Source organism: Pogona vitticeps, chromosome 12 (genome assembly GCF_051106095.1).
Source record: "Pogona vitticeps strain Pit_001003342236 chromosome 12, PviZW2.1, whole genome shotgun sequence".
Taxonomy (NCBI): domain Eukaryota; kingdom Metazoa; phylum Chordata; class Lepidosauria; order Squamata; family Agamidae; genus Pogona; species Pogona vitticeps.
Window position 1 is genome coordinate 24,055,020 of NC_135794.1, and position 13,243 is coordinate 24,068,262.

Sequence of the window (13,243 nt, forward strand, 5' to 3'; positions counted from 1 at the left end):
CAATTCTTGTTCTTTATTTAGTTATGTTTGTATTTTTCCCCGCCAGAGATGAGGAGAGTCTGTGTCCCCCCCCCCCCCCCGGTCTTGTAACAAAATGAACCTCGTTGGTTTTGGACTCCAGGCGCTGGAGGGACCCATTTTTGCAGCACCTCCTCAGGCAGCAAAAAGTCTTGGGCCAGCCCCATGTTTTTCCTTGAATTTGGGGCGTCACACAACGTGCCTCCCTCAAAATCCTGATTTCCTGTGGTGAACTTTCACCCTCTAGTGGCCAGTCACTAACCCGGACGCAAATACTGTAGTAGCAGTGCTATTCTTATCAATCCTTATGGATTATTTTCTTCATCAAAATCTGCTCATGGGGAATTTGTGGCTCTCTACCACAGCTGACTCACAGTGACAGTAACCAGGTTTTCCAGGCATGGGGGATATTTTACTACTTCCACACACAGTGGGCTTCCATGGATGAGTGGGATTCAAACCCAGGCCTGCTGAATTCTAGCCTGTTCCTCTATCCACTCTGCCACACAGGCTCTGTGGATTCAAGCTGCTGCAGCTGTGCCTGTGTATGTGTATGTAAAAAAGCCCCAGTCCCTGTTTAAGGCATCAGAGGCACAACGTAGCTGGTGAATGTAGCTCACCTCACGAGTCTATCCAAGAACACTTGGGAAGGTGGGAGGATTAGCACCCAGATTCCTGAATTTTTCTCAAGTTTTTCCCCTTCTGGAGCTTGAAGCCTCCTGTGGGTGACATTTCTGGGAAGAAGAAGGAGTATGACTTAAAAAAAACAATTCATGCCTTACTTTTCCATAGGAATCATGCCTGAGATACTTGGCCGGCCACTAGCTTTTCTGGAGAGTCCTATTAATAACACAGGAATAAATGGTCCTGTCTCTTGATCCCCAAGTCTCTAATAAGGAATTCTATTCAGAATGTTGTCCCATTTCTTCGGCTTGTAAATTAACAAACAACAGACTTGACTGACATCTCCCAAGGGGCCAGGCTGAGCTTGGAAGCTTCCAGCGCCTGACCCCCTGACTGAATTTACACTGTTTCCCAACACACAGTGGCCTACATGAAATGAAAATAAGTGGGTGTGAGAATCTGAAACGAAATCCAAAACTTCTCATCAAGTCAATATTAAATAGTGTATTTCCCTTTTTAAACGTATTAAATGTACAAGCTTAGAAAAATAGCCAATATCATATACTTATTATTACATAAATAGATATGTTTATATAGACTAGGGTCATCGATTATTCTATTGCATGAGAATAAGCCGGCTTTGGTTCTCGCCTTCTGGGGGAAGAGGTCAAGGCCTACTAGACAATGGCTGGCAGGGGGCAGCACGGCAGCTGGAGGCCACATTGGATCGTACTTTCGGGGAAGCTCGGGACACTGTAAAATTTCAGGCGCTTCTTGAGGTCATTTTTCTTCACCGTCAGGATCCCTTTGGGGAATTTGGAAAGGATTTCTTCTTTGGTGCAAGGTCCGCCCTCACCGAAGCCAAGAAACCCCAGCGCCCTGGGATGGTCGGGCTCCCCAAAGCCAGCCGTCGGGATGCTGAAAGAGCGGGCCGTCTTCTTCTTGCTCGGGACGGAGAAGCCCAAGATGGAAGTCGCCACCGCCCGGCCATCTTTGGCAAAGCAATCCTCCGAGGGCTGATCCTTGGCCGTGGGCAATCCTGGCGGGGAATGGAGAGACCCTCTTCGGGGCTGCACCGTGATTCTGCTCAGCGGCGGTTCGCACCCTGCCTTCTCAGAGGGAAACCGGGAGACGTCACCGGTGGGTTGGGGACCGGGGCTCTTTTTCAGGTTTGGCATGTGGCCCCCTGGGTCCGAGAGAACAAGAGGCTTCGGCAGTGGCTGTGAGTTGGCAACGTTGGCCGCACACTGTTGGATGAGGGACCAGTCCCGTCGGATGTCCTCTTGCGTCGTGAACTGAGATGTCACGGCGAAGCGAATGATGTACTTCTCTCGGACAGTCGCCGGAATAACAAAGATCTTCCCCGACTTGTTCAAATCCTTTAAGATCTTCTCTGTCATCCAGTTGGGGCCCTGGAAGAGGGTTATTTTGGATATACATATGTCCTATTAAAATAGGGATACTTTATTTAAAAAATCCACAAGCCAGTAATTTCCAGAGAGGAAGAACTCGCTTGTAAGGTGCAGGTCTCTATTATCGCAGGTGCCTCTCCCTAGTAGGTCCTGGCCAGAGTTTGGAAAAGTTACTTTTTTGGATGGCAACAGCCAGGACCACATAGCCTGGCTCTGTGTAGGTGTGCATCCGTAAATAAGACCTAACCTGAAAATAAGCCCTAGTAGGATTTTTCAGGATGCTCAAAATATAAACCCTACCCCCCAAATAAGCCCCAGTTGAGTGAAACCCCCACCCTCCACTCTTGTGCAGCAGCCAGAAGATGACATGACTGTATTTGAATAAATGTAGATGGTTGTACATGGGGAAAAAATAAAACATCCCCTGAAAATAAGCCCTAATGTGTTTTTGGAGCAAAAATTAATATTTTATTTATTTATTTATTTATTTATTTATTTGTTTGTTTGTTTGTTTGTTTGTTTGTTTGTTTGTTTGTTTGTTTGTTTGTTTGTTTACTTATTTGATTTTGTACCCCGCCCCTCTAGACAACGTCTACTCGGGGCAGACCCTGTCTTATTTTCGGGGAAACACGGTATCCCTATATACATCCGTGTGTTTGCTTGTGAGTTTATTCCTCCCAGCCAGGATTGGCATGTCGTGCTGACTAGCTGGAGTGAGGTTGATTTGTTAGAATCCCTCACAAAATTCTAGCAGTTCTATAGAGTAACATTTGCAGGCTTGTGGTCCTGACAAGCCCAGGAGTCTGGCCCACCCCACTAAAGACTATGCTGCCAGCAAAGATCAGGGGTTTCATATATTAAAATGAGGTGCCAGAGTGGGCACCTCCTCCAGATGCCGCCTCTGAGCCTCTGAGTGGGTGCCCACCAGAAGGGGGAGAGACTTTGGAACACCAAACACCCATTTTGACCATTAAACAAACACACATCTGGGAATGTATGACAGTGATCAATAAAACAATGCTTGCTTTAAAGACATTGGTCTATAAAATGCTGCTCGGGCTAGTTTTCAGCCTATTTCGGCCTGTAGAAAAACATCACAACTGCCAACCTTGTTCACAAAGATGCAAGAGCTGTCCATGATATGGTTACATTACAGTGCCAAGTTCACTATTCATAGCTATTCGTTATTATACAAATTAGAGGGTGAACTGTAAGCAAACGCGGCCGCTTTACCTTTAAACGGAAGACGACCAACCCCAGGTGCCTCTTGGCTGGGATCTCAAAGAGGGGGTCGCTTCTGACCAGTGACTCAAAATATTTAGCCATCTCCGTCCCCTGCAGTTTCCGAAAAGGGGCAAAAATAGCCATCAGTTCTCTTATAAAAGCCGTATCACGCAAAACGTTGATGTGGTCCTCATTTCCCTAAAACCCATTTCTTTTATTGCACCTAATAAATTGTCGCAGGCAGCTTTTAAAAGAAACTGGAGTCTCCTCACCCAAAACAAACAAGACAACCGTCCAAAAATTAAATATTTTTGCCTTATGCAATGGGGATGTAGACCGCTCTGGGCCGTGGGTGACCCAGTCGTAGCAAGGTGGCTACAGAGGCCAAGAAGCAAATACACCCCTTTCCATGGGGCCACTTGAACTCTCTACTACACGGCTGAACATTCAGACTTGCAGGGATCCGTGCCTCTGATCATGGGCAAGGCTGCCCAAAACTCTGCTGTGTGTAATTCAGTGGCCTGGAGTTATGGGGCATGTGACGTTCCCGTAAAGGGCCGTCCTAGTTCACTTACGTGTCTCACATGGTCTTGAAGCTTTTTCACACCAAACGAGCGAATCACAAACCACAGTTTCAAAGCCCGGAACCTTCTGCTCAGGGGGATTTGCCAGTGCTGTCGAGGCAAACAGGATAGAGGGATGGGTTAAAATGATATTATTCCCTTCTGAATCAGGGGATCAGGACCACCCAAGAGACCAGTGTGGTTTTCTTCTGGACCAACGTCGCCCTCGCTTCCTATTGCTTTACGACTCACCATGAAATCAGTAGCTGAACCAGAGTTAGGATGTCTGAGATAAACCGGGTTAACGCTGAAGGTCTGCTGGAGCTTGTGTTTATCTTTGACCCTAGTGCGAAAAAAGAAGGAGAAATCATAATTAGGAAGGATTACACAGACTTGGCATCTCAGATGTGTCGACAGATTTATTTATCTCCCACTCACCAGAACGCGGTACAGTCAAAGTGAACCATCATCCATTTGGAAGGATTAAAAGCAAAGGAATCGGCGTATTCGACTCCGTTCAGAAACACCCTGAATTCTGGGCACAGAAATGCTGTTCCAGCATAGGCAGCATCAATGTGAAGCCAGAGGCCTTCTTTGGCACCTAAAAGAAAGAAAGAAAGAAAGAAAGAAAGAAAGAAAGAAAGAAAGAAAGAAAGAAAGAAAGAAAAGAAAGAAAGAAAGAAAGAAAGAAAGAAAGAAAGAAAGAAAGAAAGAAAGAAAGAAAGAAAGAAAGAAAGAAAGAAAGAAAGAATGAATTAATGGTGGCATTTGTGAAAATTCACTATCTCAGGACACAGCCTGCTCATTACAGACCATGCCAGTCCTCCTGTTCGTCAGGGTGAGGCAGAGGCTGCAAGGAAATTAACACAGGTTGTCGTAAAAGGGCAGTAGAATGTTTGTGGTTATGATTACAATTTTCTGTAGGAAACAGGAGAGAGGGAAGGATGGAACGTTCTGTCTCACTGGCAAAAGTAACTTGAATGCCACAGGGACAATGGGGAAACGGGGGATGCCATCTGGCGCTCAGCCTCAGGCAGCAGTTGTCTTGGTGGCATCAATGAATACCACTCGGTCTCGGGTGGGCAGAGAAGTGCATGGTAGGAGTTTATAGAATGACAGGAGGAAGAGATATGGGAGAGTCGCCTGTTTGTTGGAACAAAATACCCCCGGACTTCAATAGGATGGTTCTAGCTTAGTGATTGCTTGATCGTCAACACCGAGAGGGTCTGGGGCTTGGCTTTGCCTTGCAGTGACTTACATATCGGTCCCAGCTCTGAAAGGTTGTCGAAAGCGCAGACGCCAGTGGTTCCCAAGGTTGCACAGACCTAGGCAGGAGAAGACGTGTCAAGGGGAAGCCCAGTGAGTACCTCCGGAGAGTGGAGGTCCCAAAGGATCGGCTACGAGCCATCCTCCGGTTGAAAAACAGACACGCGCATCCGTTTTGTAGGGACTTGAACTTGCTGTGGATAGAGTCATGGACTACAGTGTGCACCACAGCGCGATAAAACTTACTCTTTTCTTTTGGAGTGGCTTGTGTGCAAAATACAAAATGGGGGGTAGGAAATATCTTTATGGGAGCCCCAAATATATATATATATATAAACAGGCAGTCTTTTGAATCCCTGCTCCACCTGGCTTTGGGTTGGAGAGGAGAGAATCAGGAAAGTCAAATCATCCTGACTAGATGATAAAGCTCCGAGATCCATAGTTAAGCTTGCCTGTTGTTGTTGTTTTTAATAAAACCTCCAGGTTACTCCAGCAAAGGCTTCCAGAGTGATAAAAACCAGGCTTTGTCTTTTATTTCCCTAGAAACGAGGGTGCAGCACAGATCCCAGAAGCCTGAAGTGGCCCGTAGTCGCTAGCGAAACTTTACCCGAAAGAAATGACACAAAACTTACAAAGACTGGCGTCAAGCCACGGCTCCGATCCTCTTCAATTGCTTTTCTTAGGGTTTCACCTCGCAAGGAGAAATGTTCATCCACAGGGAGAAATCTCATCTTTATGAGGGAAATCAGGCCGGCTTTTTCGACGGAGGAGTGAGCCTGAGAAAAGAAGCAACAGATTCCCGGCAGTCAAAACTCCTGCTCCTCTTGGTGCAGAACGTTGAGTCCACATCTAGACCCAAAGCAGTGCTGGGAGCGATGGGATCGGGAATCCAAGACAAACCAATGGGTTTGAGACAAGTGGGTTTAACCAAGGACGTCCCTCATATTCCCTGCTGGTATAATATACCAGATGGGCGGGATATAAATCAATTAAATAAATAAATAAATAAAAATTCTCCCCCTCTAACCAACTCTGACTCTCTGCTTTAGCATCCCAAAACAGACAAAAATCTGGTATGTTCAGGGCTGGGTGGTGGCATGCACACACACACACACACACACACACACACACACACACACACACACACACACACACACACACACACACACACACACATATCACACAGAGAGAAGGAAAGTGTGGGAGGGAATCCGTGCCGTGATTTACCTGATCTGAGGCATAAGCAATAAGGCAGGAGTTGAGAGTCGAGTCATCTGTATCCGGCTGAGATACCTTCATGTCCAGGATTTTATTCTTCCTTGCTGCCAGCAGAGCAATTAAAGTTGATTCACTCACCGTGCTCTGCGGAAAGAAACGAGAAAAACACCCTGCTAGTTAAGGGCTCCACCGTCCAGAATACAGGAGGTGTCTTTCAAGGGGCCTTCTTGATTTCTCTCGCACTGGCTCTCTTTGATCCTTGATCTTTTTGGGACTAGAAATGCAAGAGGGGGAGGCAGAGGGAGCGTTGAATCCAGAACTTTGCACATCATTTCTGAGTAAGGCAGGGCCATCCTGGTTGGTTGGTTTTTTGGATTGCAACTTTTGGCTGCCATACCTAGAAGGGTCATGGATGAGGATGCTGAGAGTTAATGGTCTGGCAACAGTAGGAAAGCCGCTAGCCGCTAATCCCTGTTCTCCCTGCAAAGCCTTATACCACTGGTTCTTAACCTTGGGTTACTCAGGAGTTTTGGACTGCAACTCCCAGAAGCCTTCACCACCAGCTGTCCTGACTGGGGTTTCTGGGAGTTGCAGTTCAAAAGCATCCGAGTAACAAAGGTTAAGAACCTCTGCCTTATACAATGGGGGAAACTCTGCTCTGTTATTTCTATCAAAGGATTGCTGAAGGCCGGGACAGGACGCTGTCTTCTTAATCTTAGAACGATGATGACCTCCGCAACCTGTTTACCCTATTCGTGCCATTGCTATGGAAGTGTGCACAGGTCCAAACAGAGCGATGATTAAGACCTTAGGCAAAAGAGCTAAGCCTGCTTGGGCAAAAATCAAACACCTTGTTCCCTTGGCCCTTACCTGCAAGATGCCTCCACCTCTGCTGTCTGGATGATGGTGCAAGAAGGTTGCTGGGAGACCCAGCATTTCAGCTAGCCAGTCCATCACATTCATCTCCAGTTCTGTGCAAGCCGGGCTGGACGCCTGTCCACACAGAAGAAGAGTCACGAGGATGAGTACACTTTTCACCTCTAATGGGGGAAGCTCTTTTGTAAAGTGAATGGGTCTTAATGACCTGCTCCAAACCAAACCACCCCAACGCCCTTGCGGCTCAGGTGTGCTCCTAAGGCACCAAACTATGTTTCAGGTGAGCTGCCTTTCCCTTCCTTCATCCAGGAGTAACCCCTGAATATTCAAGAATATGCTGCCGTTGGACTGCAGTCCCTTTTTCATCCCAGCTACTGTGAGGATGTTAACTCATCTCGGAGGAAACAGGAGGGCCTGAAGAGAGACGGGCGATGACCCTGGAATCACCAGCCCCCCAACCTCCTCCTCACTACACTGATGCGTATGGATTCCCCAGATTCTCCGCCGGACAACCACCAGTGGGAAGGGGGGGGTTGTTTAAGAGGAAAAAGATGACATTTACCCAAGTAAATCCCAGACAATTAATGGCATCTGCCAGCATGTCCCCCAGCAGGGAAGGCCAGGAGGTGAGGGCAGGGAAGTATGCATGCATATGCGGGCTTTGCCAGTGGACCACCTAAAGAGAAACAAAGAAAATAAGGACATCATCGTGATTAGAAGATGCTGATTGGAGACACCAAGAGAACAAAAAAAAAGGACCCCTTCCAACAAGCAGCCACAGGGCACAACTACCTCTTCGGTCCTCATGGTGGGGCCACCCCTGTGCTACCGGGTCTAAGTCCGTCTTTCCCTGTCTCTCCCAGAACCGCTCAGCTCCCAACTAACATGGCCTGTTTTTCAAGCACTCCTCTTCCCGTTCCAAATTATCCCACCAGGATTATTCCTTTCTTTTAATGAATTTTGACACTGGCCTTTTCGATGTGATCCCTGAGGGAGGACTGTGTGTAACGTGATGCAAGTGGAAAAAGAAGAATAAGATCTTGGCATGATGCTGAAAAGATAAGGGTACCAGGCAGGCTTTTGAAGGGGAGTTCCAAGACAGGATCCCACCAGAGAAAATACCCCCTCCTGCCTCTGGTTGCCTCTACAGAAACCACTCCTGTGTTATTGTTAGAGTTGTATGAGTTCGCTCTTCTTTGCCTTTAGCCATTGTACAGGGGACGACAGAGGACGAGATGGCTGGACAGTGTCTGTGAAGTGACCAATATGAAATTGACACAACTACAGCAGGCAGTGGAAGACAGGAGGGCCTGGCATGCTCTGGTCCATGGGGTCACAAAGAGCCGGACACGACTTAACAACTAAACAACATCAAAAATTATACAGAAAAGAGGAAGAGCCACCCTCCTTAATCCATGTGTGCTAGATCTGGTAACAGCATCGTGTGTCCTTAGATGATAACAAGAGAAATGCAAGCATGTGAGGTGTCTAGATAAACGCCCCTGCTTCCGTCTGACTTGTGGAACTGACTAAATGCACACCATGGTAAAGAGGAAACGGCATTGATTCCCCCAGTTTATCTCACAGTGAAGGACGGACAGCAGCTGGGAAATTAAGCCATGTTTGACACAGGGGGGAAAGAATGTAATCTGCTATACTGAGCTTCAAATAATGGCATGGGTGGACATGTCTTTTTTTAAAAAAATACTATGACTTTATTCTTCATGATCATCACCTTTGTTTTGAGCAAGTATTTCAGAAGGCTATTGTGCTATTCCAGACACCTCTTCCAACAGCCCCTGAAAACAGCAAGATGCCCGAGGCTGCAAGAATCATTGCTAGGATGCATAATGATTCTGCAGCTCCCATCATCCTTCCTCACTGACTCTATTAGTTGAGACACCTTGAATCAAGACATTCTCAGAGCCTCTCCTCCTATAAACACTGTCAAGGAATGAACAACATGGCCATTAAGGACCGACAGGAATGCATCTTGGATTTCTGCAATATGCAGCACTCTGCATATTGGTTACTCACCCCCGGCATAACGATCTTCTCGATGTCTTTGAAGATGCTGTCCCAGCTCTCTGGCTCGACTGGGGCTCCGTCCGGCAACAGGTCCCTCATGTAACCCGGCTGCACGTCTGGAGAGACCCTTCTGTCCCTCACACTGGTCAGGTACTGGCAGATGTAATCCACCATCTCCTTCCCTGCAAGATGCAGGAGGTGTAAGCTCAGGCAAAGCTGTTCCCACCCAGTGAGAGGCACTTTGCACATGCTTGGCTACTTGTGCAAAGGTGTGGGTCAGGAGCAATGGGATCACTACAGCATAGGTAGAACTTTTGTCGCATTTTGCCCCAGGTCAACTCAAAATGCGACACTTTTCAAGTCTAAGGCAGTTTCACATCTTTGTTCTTCTGAGCACCAAAAGGCAAGGAGAGGCAAACCTTCAGACCTTTAAGATGCACGTTTGAGGGAAATAAGCTCTCTTGAACACAGTGGCCAAGTCCTATTGGTAGCTACAACTAGAGTAAGACCCAAGGAATCGGCGTGATTTCCATGAGTTGACGCAATGCTTCTAGTCTAGAAAGTTGCGTCTGTCCAGTTGTGATTAAATTGCTGCTGACCGACACCTAAACTCAAGAGGACTTCCAACAAGATGTTAAACCCTCTTCCATGTCCATTCATTTACTCACCTCTTCGTCTGTACTCCTCATGGTCCATGATGGTGCTTCCTTTGAAGAACCGTCTTCCAAAGTCGGTTTCAGTGAATGGACCACGAATGGTTTGGTCTTTTGCTCTCTGGAGCCTTTATATATAAATATATATATATATACACCCTCTTGCTGTGCCAGCTTCTACGTCAGCAAACTTCATAGGAAAGAGCCTTTTAATGGCTCCTCCCTAAATGTGCTTCGTCCAGATGCCTTTGAAGCCCAGAAAATTGATGCCACCTCCCTCTTCGTCTTCTTTTTCCCTTTCACAATGGCAGAAAGCAGGAAATGAATTGTATCTGTGCGACCTCAGAAGGCAAGTGCCAACAACACACTGATTAAACACACAAACACACACCTCAAGCCCGAAAGGGGATTTGAGTTATGTTAGGTTTCATCTCTCTTTCCTTGGAATATAATCGCTATTCTCCAGAAGAACATGTCTTAGATGTGAGAATCCAAAGGAAGAAGAAGAATATTTTGTAAAGAACAGGGAAGTCCAGAAATGAATTAGTCACTCTTTAGGAGAAACGTGCTGTAGCACAAATATATTTTCTCTGCTGAATATGAAGAAATAAGAAGTGATGTGAGGGTAGGAAATAATATATTGTCAAGTTTCAAGGAGATTCTAAATTGTGGTTGCAATGTTTCCATATCTGTCTCTTTCTGAAGTGTCCCATTAATTGTTACATAAGCTCATTGTTTCAAGTGAAACTTGAATGAGAAAATAATTAACATGCTAACGTACAGCCTCTTGTAATTTAAAAAAAGAGGAAAAAAATCCTGCCTTCTTTTGGTGGAATTTGCTCGGGTTTTGGAAAAGCAGATTTAAATAGCTTTTTGAGACCCCAGAGATACGGAAAATGTGTTTCTGAGAACGGAAATGCACACCAAGCTGAGATTTCGCCTAGCACCTCATCAGTTAGCTGCAGTTAACCACAACAAGTCATGCAAATTTCAGCATAAGCACTAATAGCAGATTCTGTGCAGTCTTTTGCTCTTAACATTACGTTTACATCAGTTCTGTCCTCTAGTTTCACCTAGAGCAGAGGTTCCCAACCTGGGGTCCCCAGATGTTCTTGCACTAGAATGCCCAGAAATCCTGGCCAGGACAGGTTTATGGTTAAGGCTCCTGGGAGTTTTAGCCCAAAAATATCTGGGGATCCAAGTTGGGGAACCATTGACCTAGAGAATAGCCATTTTTTAAATGGCCACATTTAATACTTTTTTTAAAAGTATGTTCTGTGGGGGGTAAGGGTATCACGGAAAGGAGAAAGACAGTTAACAAGTTTTGAGACAAAGAAATTCTCAGTATTTAGCACAGTTATGGTTATCACTTCTACCTTCTGTTTCCTTTTGAAACTGGAGATTAGATACTTCATCAGGAACAGCCGATAGGACTCTGCTGTTTAAAAATGGATTGATATCATATAATCATAATATGATTTTTGTGATTACGTAGGAGGAGCAAATGTTGATTAGAAAACATCTGAGAACAGGATGGAAAGGTCAAGTTGCATCTCATTTACATCGACCCTAATAGGATTTTCAAGGTATAGGAGATATTTGATGAGTGGTTTTACCAGGGCCGTTCCCTCCCATCAGGGAGTCTTCGCAGCCAAGGTTTCCTAAGTTGTAGTGAGGACTTTCTTTCACTGTGCCCATTGCACTGGCCCTCAAAAAGCTTGCTTTTAAAAACGTGGTTTCTAGATTGGATTTATGGAGAAAAAGATGATGGAGGGAGGGAGGGAGGGAGGGAAGGAGAGGGGGAGAGAGAGAGAGAGAGAAAGAAAGAAAGAGAAAGAAAGAAAGAAAGAAAGAAAGAAAGAAAGAAAGAAAGAAAGAAAGAAAGAAAGAAAGAAAGAAAGAAAGAAAGAAAGAAAGAAAGAAAGAAAGAAAGAAAGAAAGAAAGAAAGCAAGCAAGCAAGCAAGCAAGCAGGGCCAACCCTACTATTCAACACAAGAAGGTCTCTAGTTTTCCTTCTAGTTTTAGTGTGGCATTTATGGGAGCTATCCGATGTGCTGAAACCTGTATTGAGGATCAGAATCAGCATCTTAGTGAAGTCCTGTAACAGCCCCCACTTTCCTCAGTTGTCCTCCAATCTACACTGGGTACTGAGTGTGGGTGGGCAGCAAAATATCTTAGGTTAACCCAGCTACCAGGTCTGTCATACTTGAATCAAAACTATTCTAACCTGGATTTTATTTCTAAGCAGAAGCCGCTGATCTCTTGAGGCAGCTATAAAAGAACCTGGCTAGTTTTCTACTGTTAGGCCTAACTAGAGTAAATACATTAACCCAGTGGGATTTACAAAAGTGTCAATCTACCACTCAGCAATTGATTCAATGGGGCTAATTTCAGTTGGGATTAGAATGTTGACTTCTTTGACCACAATCTATGTGCCTGTTGGATACTGAAGATATTATTTAAAAACCACCCACTGCTCTCCTGCATTTTCTGAGTTCCTCAAAAATTTCAGGATGACAAACATCGGATCCAAAGCCTATGTCCTCAACAGAGTACTACTGGCGTGGCCCTTACACATTGCACTCCGAAAAAGGAAGTCGTAGATAAACTCTACAAAGCGAAGGAAAAGGTCACTGATATAAATGACGATTTCAGTTTGGAAGAACAAACAAAATGCAATGGGAGTGAACAAATATGACCAGACCTTTGTTCAGAAAAGGAACAAATGAGATAGAGGGGATCAAAATGGAGTCTTGGCAAACACGACTTGGTGCAAACAACTGTTTTGTTATGGTTATCTTGTGCTTGGATTGAGTGGGCCCCAATTTCAGCCAGGAGACCTATTTGTTCATAGACAGCTGTATGAATAGAAATAGCATTATTATTTTTTCATTGCCAAGAGGATCTGCAGCGTCAAAGCCTTGGGAAATCTCCATATGGCAGTGGATGCGTCCAATCCAGTATACGAACACCAGACGTTTGTTGTTAAGTGAAAAACGTCACTGATCCTCAGTCCTCCCACCTTTCATATACTGGATAAGTTCTGTGATCTTTTTCAAAAATGGCTTTGACTAAGGTCAGTTGCTTTTGACACAGAGATTCAGATTTTGGAGTCCATTCTCCAAAGTCCTAAAATCTGAGGGAATGGGCTGCTGTTGACTGTATCAACTATTTGCAGTATAGGAGCTCACAGTAAATCAGGAAGACATCTTATCCCAAAGAGCAACAGTGATTGTTTTCAAATACAGACACCCAAAGCTGGGCAATATGGCCATTCATTTTCAATCTGAGATGTGGCTGGTCAAATACTGTATAATGTATGTACTTGCCAAGAAATCTACAGTGGATATGTAGATTTCT

General features: G+C 45.3%; 1 protein-coding gene across 1 annotated transcript; it reads right to left on the reverse strand.

Moving 5' to 3' along the window:
- Window positions 1–263: 263 nt before the first annotated feature.
- HDC (histidine decarboxylase) lies at window positions 264–9,999 on the reverse strand. Its single transcript, XM_020790141.3, has 12 exons — window positions 9,898–9,999; window positions 9,239–9,411; window positions 7,764–7,877; window positions 7,196–7,318; window positions 6,335–6,469; window positions 5,740–5,883; window positions 5,100–5,166; window positions 4,280–4,442; window positions 4,094–4,184; window positions 3,854–3,952; window positions 3,288–3,389; window positions 264–2,054 (listed from the first exon to the last, which is right to left on the reverse strand). The coding sequence occupies exons 1-12, from the start codon at window positions 9,923–9,925 to the stop codon at window positions 1,320–1,322; spliced, it is 1,974 nt and encodes a 657-aa protein (XP_020645800.3). The 5' UTR covers window positions 9,926–9,999; the 3' UTR covers window positions 264–1,319.
- Window positions 10,000–13,243: the final 3,244 nt, after the last annotated feature.